We start from the raw sequence: 10,704 nt of genomic DNA, 5'->3' as shown, positions 1-10,704 counted from the left end.
CGAAGGGCCCCATATCTTAAATAGCATAGGTCTTTTCAAGTGTAAATACGACATAGAATATATAGCATTAACTTACTCATTTCATTGACTTATATCATTGACTTAATATATCTGTTGTACAGCCTTGAATTACTGACATGTTTTATCAACTACATTTGTAAAGCTTTTCAGACGTTGCCTTTCATTCTGCCCTCCTTTGTTTTCCTTTCTGCCCTCCTTTGTTTTCCTTTTTGCCCTCATCTGGTCTCGCAGGTATCTAATAACTCTACAATGCCCTTCATACATGATACAAGTGTTAGGCGTATGCAGCCCAATGCAGACGCAGATTGTGAATACCGTTGTCATTGGTACCTGTCGGTACTGTTTTGTATCTACAAGCATTGATTGTAGTTTTGTTGATGAGCTGAGGAGTATGCTGTTTATTGTTTAAGTAAGCTAATAAGCTAAATTAAAAAAACAAAATACATGCCCTCAGGCTGTTTAAATAGTAAACCATCATTGGGTGTGCAGGCGTCAAACATGAATCCTATCCCTGGATAGTAGCGTAGCAAGGTAGCAAGGTAGCCATGGAATACAATAATGTGATTGTGCCCCTCCCCCTCACCCCCTCACTTTCACAGGTGGAGTAACAAAAGGCCAAATTGAGTCAACCAGTATGTATTAAAAGCATTTACCAAAAGGCATTCAATAGCAGGTACTGTCTTTAATTTTAATGTCACAAACATAATTTAAGAACGATGAATAAACAAAGAATGAGATCAAAACTATGTGAAAATCCTAAATACTACATTTGAAATTGTAAACTTTTTTTTTTTATCATTGGCCTATGCAGGGTCCTAGGGTCCTACTCTAGTCGTGGCTCCAGTCGTGTTGAGCTCTTGTAACCCATGGATGCTTTGCCCCTGTGACCATTCCACTTTTTGTCACTTAAATGACTTGATATGACATTTGGTGTACTAACTGTACTCATTGGCCTTGACCCATGACCCGTGTTAGGTCAAAGTTTGCCCTGTATTGTAGACATAAGGATTGAATGGGCTATTTCTGTTTCAATAGTTGATTTGACTGAACGTCAATGTGTACAAATGTGTGAGACTGCTGTGTGTGTGTGTGTGTGAATATGTGGGGAATGGGGTTGTGTACGTTTGTGTGGGACTGAACGTGGCTATGGGAGGACAGTCGGGGTTATTTCCCCTGGGACTTCACAGGTGAGGGATTTCCAGTATCATAATATTATAGGGAATATTTATAATGTTATAAATCTTTTTCTTCATGCATAGCTTAAGAGACACATACACCTGTTGCACTTTTAAAATATCAGTTCTTAAATACCATCTCAGATTTAACAAACATAGTGTATATTATAGAATTCATATGTTCATTGATCATTGGGGTACCATTAGTTTTCTGTTCATTAAGGCAAACATTTTTTTTTCCTTAGTAATGGATCTTTTACTAAAAGTGTTATTTTGGCTATCGGGACACTTTATATGTTCTGTTGTTCTTACGCTATAATGATAATTTCATCACATGGAGCAGATGGTCATCTGGTTCTATGGTCCACGGTTTACGAGGGTGTAATATTGGTCAGCACGATGACCAACCGCTTTTGCTATTTCCCCAACTTATGTCAGGTATCCATTAGAGTGGTGTGGACTCAAGGACGCGCTAAATTAATTTATTTCGATCATTTCCTGACTCGTTGCCTACATTAATAAAAAAAAAAAGATTTATCAAATTATTATTAACTAGCTAAAGTTTAACCCGTCTTTGCTCGGGGTTTTCATTTCGTTCTGTTTTTATTACAATACCTCTATTCGAGTCAAAACTTCATGGAGAATGGAATGTGGAGCCTGGACGCTGATCTCAAAAACGGCTCTAACAATTTTTCTACAAATTTAACAGTTGATGTATATCTTTGAGAACAGAATGACCAGCTCGTTGGCCTCATGGGAGAAAACTCTAATTTGACCGTTATTGTTTTTTAAGTAAAAAAAAAAAAATGAAATATTCGGCTAGAGAACTAGACCTAGGCCTAGAGCTGGACGATAGTTCCAACATCGATTTAAAAAAAATAAAAAGCTATCGCGTTCGGGAATTTTTGAACGTAAGGAATTATTGATTCACGAGTTAATAACTTAATGTTGTGGAAACATTCGCGCATCGTTTTCTTAGTCTACATCTGAAGGCCTATCATTGGAATAGTATAGAGTGTAGTAGTTCTATATAGTCGCTTAACCAGGATTAACCAGGGGAGGGTGAAATGGCGGGGTAAAAATTATTCCAACGTTTTTAAATCTAACATTCATTAATTTTAAAAAAGAACATAAACAATCGCTCTATAAGGTGTATACAGGAGGTATTGTCGTTTTTAAACAAAAAAGTATTTTAATTTTCTCTCTTGGTTTAGATGCGATGCTGCCAGTGAGGAAGTAGCCATTGTTGATGCCAAAAGTGAGAAAAAGACTAAAACAAATAAAAACTAATTATCTAACTCTTGGCAAACTAGATAGACAGACTACAAATCCAAAATACCTAGACGTTATACTGAAACAAATTATTCATATTGACAAAATTATTTTTAAAAATGAAGTCAGTAAGGTTTATGAAAAGAAAATTGCAAATATCAATCAAGAACACAAAACTAAAATGCTATTTAACCTTGGCTAGCCCAATATTAGAGTATGCTGCGTCGTCTGGCTATTAAAAATGCCCAACATATGACCGATGTTGTGTATCAAAGGATTGCCCTCTTTAGTAACACAAATTATATATAGCAACACAAACATATGATATTTTTTTTAAAGCTTAGGCTTCTACAAATCTAATGTCTTTAATATCTTTAATAATTATAGCAGCTGAAGAGAGGTTCTGATAGTTGTTCCAGTGGCCGTTTAAAAGCAAGACGAAGCTCCCAGGCACTAACTGCATCGGCAGCATGCGAAACGAGAGGAACACGAGCGTGTTGTCTGCAGGGGGGTAGATGTGTAGCCAAGCCAAGCAACTGTCACTATCCTGAAATGTCGTTAATATTTCCATTACCATTTTGTTAATATAGAAATGACCTGCTTCCATCATGCCTTCCTACGACCCACTTCTGGCACACTGTTTTAAAACTACATACGAAATAATTAGGCTTGTTGTAAGGCAATGTGTCACCATTGTATTTTCAAGAGAGAGCTTTGTATTGTCTCCAAAATCATATGGCATACGCGGATTCTGAGGTGCCATTAAATCTATTACAACCCACTACTAGGATGCACAGCGTTGAATATAAATTTCTTGAGTTTAATACTTTTAAAACTTCATTTTACAAAGTAATTAATTGAAAAAATAAATCACAATGATAGCTTGCTGACATAAAATAATATAGTTGAAATATTGCAATATATGATATACGTAGGGAAATTACAGTCGATCCAGAAAAGAATAAGCATACTATTTAAATTATCCATATGGAAAAATGACTGTTGACTAGCGACTGACTAACCTTTTTTAAATTTTTTTTCTAGTTTAAGTAAATTAATTGTTCTCTAGAAATAATCTATATTGATTTTTCCATGCAACCGTAATATGATATGGATATTTAGGTCAGTTGACTTCCTGATGGTCAGCTGAATGTGTGCTGCCAAGCATGACTAAATGCATGACGCATAGGACGTAATCATCTTCTTTTTTAAAGTAACGTCTGTATTATATAAGATATTATATAAGATAAGATAAATAATACACACACTCGTGTAAAAATCCCGCTCATTTTCTTCTGGTTTACACACTGGAGTGTGACTCAAAGCTTATTTTTCAATTTCAGTTCTGGGCGAGGCGCCCATCCTGAATGGGAGATGGCCACATCCGAATACAATGTTTATCTCTTGTAGTTCAAAGGAGTATTACCTATTATTTACTGTATATATTGGAATTAAAAGTTTAAAGACAATCTTATGTAACGTAGCGTATTATCGTTTATGCTGTAGTAACCTTATTAGATCTATTGTATACGCACTTTTATACATTCTTTCAGGTAACAAATATATGATTGGATACGCTATGATAACAATACAGTATTGTTCTTCAATTACACAATGCACAATGTCTTTCTTCACAGTACATAGTGTTGGAAGTTTTTTTTAATAACAGCCATCCACTTCGGTGGCACTAAAACTTAATTCATGGATTTGGCCTGCTTCATCCTCTGCATGCAAACAAAATGTAAATCTAATTTTAGAATTCAGCCATTAAATATATTACCAAATATATGAGGGGAAAGCCTACCTGTACTAATGCCTTAAAAAAGCCCGCACTCTCTAGAATGGCGTTTTTTATTTGAAGTAAAATGACTCTTCGAGGGCCTCCAATTACAGCATCTAATACAAGAAAAGAAACCAAAAATAATAATATTTTTAAAGATTTGTTAGGCGGTGTTTCTTTTAAACCTTTGACATTTTTAAAACAAGACAATAGTAAAAATGGCGCAAATGTTATTTTATTTTCAAAAATATATACTAAATTCTGAGAAATTAGTTGTTCTATTAAAAAAAAAAGTGAATGTTTTCATTTCAAGTTTAAATGTTTTGTTTTGGGGAAGACATTTTCCAGAGACTTAATTCCGATCTCAAATGGGACTACTGCCTTTACAACTGCATCAAAACTTAGAGACACTTCAGGACAGAAGAATAAAAAGTAAAGCACTGAACAATAACTTACAAAACAAATTAAAATAATAAACACAAAATTATGAAATTACCAAGAAAGATGCAAAGATAATAACACATTTCTTATTTCATATGCTAGGATAAATTCTCACAAGTGCTCCTTGTTCCCTAGTGCTATTAGAAAAAGGAACGGGTTGCCTGAATCAGCCAGGAAAACCAACGATTTTTAGCAGAGTTTAAGTCTCCAATTAACATGCAAGACTAGTTAAACGTGTGGATACGAGTAGGACGTAATGTTCTTCTTTAATTTATACAATAACAAATGAAGATTTAAAGTACAGACTAGTTGGTAAAGACAGTTTCGTCCCCCCCCCCTTTTTTTTGTTCCCTCTAACTCTCCCTCACTCCTCTTGTCTCTCTCTCCCTCTCTTTTTCCTTTTTTTGCCCCTCCCTCTCCCTTTTTCACACACACTTTTTCTCTCTCTCTTACTGCCTCTGTTCCTCTCCCAAAATATTCAGTATAATAAGATGTATTGAATCTATATAGATCTATATCCTGTATACTGACTTACGTATTTCACTCCTTGGTACGCTGTACAAATGGGAAGTAATCTCAATGTAGCCATCACTAAACAGGCTTTGCTTCAGTTTAAGGGAGATACTTGCCCTTGCACCGTGGAACGCAGCGTGACGAGCTAAAGAAAAGGTTGAGGGGGGAAAAATATGAACAAAACGTTGTCTAAATCACTGACCACACTGGACACTAGTAGACATTTCTATCTATCCACCATTGTAATAGTAAAGTTCCCCTTTCAGACCTTGCGATCTATAGAGCAGATGATGTTTGTGTGGCCCACGGTTAACGAGGATGACATGTGGCCAGCACATCGACCAACCGCCATTACTTTTCCCCAACTAATGTCAGGTACCCATTAGATTTGGGTGGACTCAGAGACGCCCAAAGAACCCGAAACTAAAAGTCACAGTCTTCTCCAGGATTCGGACCTGGGAACCCGGTTCGAAAGACAAGCGCTTTACAGCTTAGCCAACGCGCCTCCTTATCCAACATTGTAACATAACAGTATTTTGGCCAAAGTTTTTTTTAAATTATTATTATGGATTTTATAGGTGTATGTGCAGTTACTGCTATCAGTTAGTGGAGGCCCTTGACAGACAGATCTTGTGTACTCTACTGGCTCCTTACTGACTCCCTACTGACTCCCTCCTGCCACTACCTCACTCGGTCAGACTCTATCACCTGTTGTGTTTATGTGTATGTTTCTGTTGTGTTGTCTTTATATGAGAAACGAGTCCTTGTAATCACAACAAATTTCCGTAAGGATCAATAAAGCAGTCTTAGTCTTAGTCTTAAAGTCCCGTATGAATGCACTTAATATAAATAAGCACATTTCTTGTTCAGTGTACTAGGACAAATGTCAGCTAGTGTTCCTTCTTCGTGAGTGCCATAAGTGCAAGGAACGGGCTGTCTTAATCAGACAGGAAAACCAATGATTTAAAAGAATTTAATTATCTAATTAACATGCAACATTATATAAGCGTATAGAATATACGTATGACGCAATTATTCCTTAAAAAAAACAACGTCTGTAATACAAAAGAAATTTGTCTTCATTGAGAATTTTCCCCTCCAAGATGCGTGTCCACAGCGGCTGCTTTTACTTTATACATTGACCATTCTCTGATTATCAGTATGCTGACTTCGAAAATACCACCTCCTAGGTCAAAGTTCAGTACATTCTTCTCTCCCTTATACCTTTTATTAAGAAAGAGAGTACCGGTACTTTAAAATTTAAACTTATTCCCCTTTTTTTTTCTAATAGTTCATATGTATATTTCGTTAAAAAATAAATATTGAAATATGAAGATACCTGAGTGAGGCCCTGAAGTTGGCAGTGTCTGGCCCTATCGTATAACCGGCCCTATGTGTGTGTGTTGACGGATGTAATACATGAACTTTGACTTTGATGCTATGGCAGGGGTTTGTATAAAAGAGATGATTGTATCGGACGTTCGTTCGGAGATAAGGATTAATCTGTCCTAACACAATTCACAAAGATTAATCTGTCCTAACACAAACAACAAAGTTTAATCTGTTCTACCACAAACCACAAAGTTTAATCTGTCTTAACACAAACCCCAAAGATTAATCTGTCCTAACACAAACCCCAAAGATTAATCTGTCCTAACACAAACCCCAAAGATTAATCTGTCCTAACACAAACCCCAAAGATTAATCTGTCCTAACACAAACCCCAAAGATTAATCTGTCCTAACACAAACCCCAAAGATTAATCTGTCCTAACACAAACCCCAAAGATTAATCTGTCCTAACACAAACCCCAAAGATTAATCTGTCCTAACACAAACCCCAAAGATTAATCTGTCCTAACACAAACCCCAAAGATTAATCTGTCCTAACACAAACCCCAAAGATTAATCTGTCCTAACACAAACCCCAAAGATTAATCTGTCCTAACACAAACCCCAAAGATTAATCTGTCTTACCACAAACCACCTGCATGTAGATTTTTGTACTAAAAATGAAGTTTAGTTGGTTCATAAACGAAGATTTCAAGCTTATATTGAAATGTGTGAGTTGATCACTTGTGTGTTGACTTAGCTGTCTAGAGCTACAACGCAACAACACTATCCGTACACATTTTCATATCTATATGATTGCGTGTTTCAACACACATATTTTAAATTCGGAATTTCAGATTGTTGCCTGGTCGTGTGGTATGCGCTCTGGACTGTCGTGCGATGGTCCAGGGTTCAAACCCTGCTCTTCGCCCCCGCCGTCATGTGGGAGGTTTGGGGTTAGGATGCAAAAATCTTTCAATCTGAAGGAACATCTGAAACTCCTTCATACTGCCTTCATCAAGCTGAACTGGATATTGCTGTTAGTAAGCCTACATTCAATTTATTAGTAGTCGGCTCCCTGAACTCGCTGTGATATTTAAATAGAATAAAAATAAATAAATGTTTCTTTCTATATTTATTGTTAGTGTGTTTTTGATGTTGTGTTCTTTGATTAATATCTATTTCCTACAGTGCATTGGGGCCTCAGCTGTTCAATGTAGGCCTATCACTCTCTAAACATGTCAATACCATTTCTTACCGCACATTTCTTTTTGGTTGAATCCTTTACGGTGAGCTTTCAGACACTTTTCTCTGCAGTATCGGGAAGTCCAGCATTTTTCGCAGGTTTTCATGAAATATCCTTTCTTTTGGCACACGGCACATGTGCATGAGTGTTGCTGTATCTGCCGTCTAGCGAATGACTCGTCGTAGATCGCCAATTCTTTTCCTATATCCGATCCAGATGCTGCCACAGTATCATGCCTTCTGTCTTGGTGGGACATGAGACTTGAAGTACTGCGTAGTTTATCTTTTTTCTTCTGTAAAGAGTTCTTCCGTCTGACTCTACCCATTTCCTGTTATGGAAACTGAACAGTCAATAAAAAATAAACAATACTTTCTGTTAATAAGAATTCTGATGAAGAAGGTTTAACATGTGATGAGGTAAACAAGCCAGCTGACCAAAACCCAAAAACAACTGACAAAAACTAAAAGCAGTTAAGGGGAGCCTGATAGAAAAGTGACGGCTGATATTTTGTGAAGGAATATAAACTAGCTAAGTGCCCAGGGGCATCTGACGTGAGATGCACACGAGATGCAATGATGTAAGTGAGATCAGGGCCGGCCTTAGGTATAGACAAACTAGGCAGCCGCTTAGGGCCTCCGATTGTTGGGGCCTCGCACAGGACTCCAGAATAATTTTTAGAGAAGAAATAGCGAAACTTGTCCTCATTGTTATTGTTATTCGGTTTGTCATAAATTGCGTAATTTTAGTTTTTTCGATGCTTTTTAATAGAATTTTTAATTCATTTAATGGTCACTAAATTCAATTCGCCTAGAGTCTAAAATGAACTAAGGCCGACCTGGTGAGATGTGCTGATGTGGTAAACGTATTATATGTATATATTTTCTAAATATCTAGACAAGTTCAAGAAATACCTTAAAAGAATAACTTGCGAAATGGTCATGTATAACAGAATAATGTTTATCGCTAAGAAGATCAGTCGTCGTCAGAAACTAGAGGTGGCACATCTCGACAACCGGTATGAAATAAACTCCTGAGTAACTCCAAAGTAATTAAATTAGTAGCTCGATAAGCTACATAATGATGATACAATTATGAGAAAGATGATAACACTATGAGAAAGATGATTACAGTATGAGAAAGATGATAACATTATGAGAAAGATGATAACACTATGAGAAAGATGATAACACTATGAGAAAGATGATAAATCTATGAGAAAGATGATAACACTAAGAGAAAGATGATAACATTATGAGAAAGATGATAACACTATGAGAAAAAGGATTTCACTATGTGAAAGATGATAACATTATGAGAAAGATGATAACACTATGAGAAAGATGATAACATTATGATAAAGATGATAACACTATGAGAAGGATGATAACATTATGAGAAAGATGATAACACTATGGTCTGCTATTAAGAGCCTTTAAGTCCCTCGCTAATAAACTATAATCCAAATATTGGAAGTTTTAGAAGAACATTTTCTTATGTCTTCTGGGCATAAAATACTATAGAAACATTTATGTATCCCAGAATTAGATATAAGAAAACAAAGACATATCACAACTTCAATCTGTTCACATGTAATATATATATTTATCACGTGATTCATTTTAGCGGTAAAGTTACCTGTTGTGAAAATCTTTTTTAGATTGAAATATCTTACAGGCTAATTCGACATTCAGTTGCCATTATTCAGTCATAACCAATTTAATAGATAGATAGATAGATAGATAGATAGATAGATAGATAGATAGATAGATAGATAGATAGATAGATAGATAGATAGATAGATAGATAGATAGATAGATGGATGGATGGATGGATGGATGGATGGATGGATGGATGGAGAAGACTGATGACTATCAGAAAAAAAAATATATCTACAGACAATAAAATAACAACAAATAACACAAAGTGAAGATAAAAGATAAATTATTAAACATTTTAGTGACATATTTTCTTTATCCCAATAAATCTAGCCTATGTGAGCGATTAGATGAAAGAAAAATTGTGCTTACCTATTTCTAAATCTTGAAAAAACAAAAAATAAAAACTACACACACAGCTAGAAATTAGCTCTGCAACATTTTCATCAAAATCACCCTTAGACATAACTAGAAAGCTACACGTAATCGAGTTACAATAACCATACATGATTCCCCGTTTTGATTTAGTAAAAGTGAAACAATTGTACACTAAATACGATTCATTACAAATATTTAATATTACGAGAAGTTCCTTTTGTACAATGTAAAGATAAAATTGTAAACTGTGGGATAAGCAGATTAAAACACACATATAATGATTGTACAATTGTATAAATTTGAATTTAATTATTTACTTTATGCGTATTCTTCAGTTAAAGAAAAATTTAGCTTCGGGAATTCCCATTTTATAAGCGTCCATGGACAGTGATTCTCAAGTTGCTATCTAATAGGACTCATACATATAATGTGGCAACACATTTGACACACGCTGTATCTTTCTTCTTTGTTTATAACTGTAAAAAAAAAACATTTGAACTAACGTGCTTCTCCTTTAGTTAGCATGAAGATGAATTTTTTTTCACCGAAGCAAATTGATAAATCTTGTTTTAAAGCTGACCACTCCAGAGTCTTAGTTTCTTAGCATTACATTTTTTTTGTATGTTCCTTAAAAATTAAAAATAGTTCTAGTCATAGTCAAAATCAAGACGGCCTTGAGGATGGCGTCGAACAGGGCTAGACGACTGTTTAGTAAGTACACCCTACGGTGTGGCAATTATTCTGTTTACTTTACTAAATATATATATAACCCTAGAACTTTCCGATGTCAATTCATCGCCATTTGAGTTGGCTGCGGTTGAGCTATCAAAGCCACATTTTCCTAAATCGACGTTGTTTTTTTTTCCGTCGTCGACACGTCATGTGTCCCCCC

General features: G+C 35.6%; 1 protein-coding gene across 6 annotated transcripts; it reads right to left on the bottom strand.

Annotated features, from left to right (window-relative positions):
• Positions 1 to 688: 688 nt before the first annotated feature.
• On the bottom strand, positions 689 to 10,536 carry LOC106066247 (uncharacterized). 6 transcript variants are annotated; one of them, XM_056012040.1, is made up of 6 exons: positions 9,807 to 10,142; positions 8,691 to 8,809; positions 7,792 to 8,107; positions 5,225 to 5,347; positions 4,273 to 4,364; positions 689 to 3,015 (listed from the first exon to the last, which is right to left on the bottom strand). In XM_056012040.1, the coding sequence occupies exons 3-6, from the start codon at positions 8,102 to 8,104 to the stop codon at positions 2,809 to 2,811; spliced, it is 735 nt and encodes a 244-aa protein (XP_055868015.1). In that variant the 5' UTR covers positions 8,105 to 8,107; positions 8,691 to 8,809; positions 9,807 to 10,142; the 3' UTR covers positions 689 to 2,808. The 6 variants fall into 6 exon arrangements, with proteins under 6 accessions (XP_055868015.1, XP_055868016.1, XP_055868014.1 ...); XM_056012041.1 differs by lacking the exons at positions 8,691 to 8,809; positions 9,807 to 10,142 and adding an exon at positions 10,316 to 10,536; XM_056012039.1 differs by lacking the exon at positions 8,691 to 8,809 and having other exon boundaries at positions 7,792 to 8,119.
• Positions 10,537 to 10,704: the final 168 nt, after the last annotated feature.

This window comes from Biomphalaria glabrata, chromosome 15 (genome assembly GCF_947242115.1).
Source record: "Biomphalaria glabrata chromosome 15, xgBioGlab47.1, whole genome shotgun sequence".
NCBI classification, from domain to species: domain Eukaryota; kingdom Metazoa; phylum Mollusca; class Gastropoda; family Planorbidae; genus Biomphalaria; species Biomphalaria glabrata.
The sequence above is the reverse complement of the archived record's forward strand: the minus strand, read 5'-3'. Positions and strand labels throughout refer to the sequence as shown.

Excerpts from the sequence above, each read along its gene's own strand:
- LOC106066247 (XM_056012041.1), bottom strand. The coding sequence starts at position 8,104 with ATGGGTAGAGTCAGACGGAAGAACTCTTTACAGAAGAAAAAAGATAAA. Across the intron at positions 5,348-7,791 it reads CAACCAAAAAGAAATGTGCG|CTCGTCACGCTGCGTTCCAC; the intron begins GTAAGAAATGGT and ends CCTTTTCTTTAG. Across the intron at positions 3,016-4,272 it reads TTTTTAAGGCATTAGTACAG|GATAGTGACAGTTGCTTGGC; the intron begins GTAGGCTTTCCC and ends ACGACATTTCAG.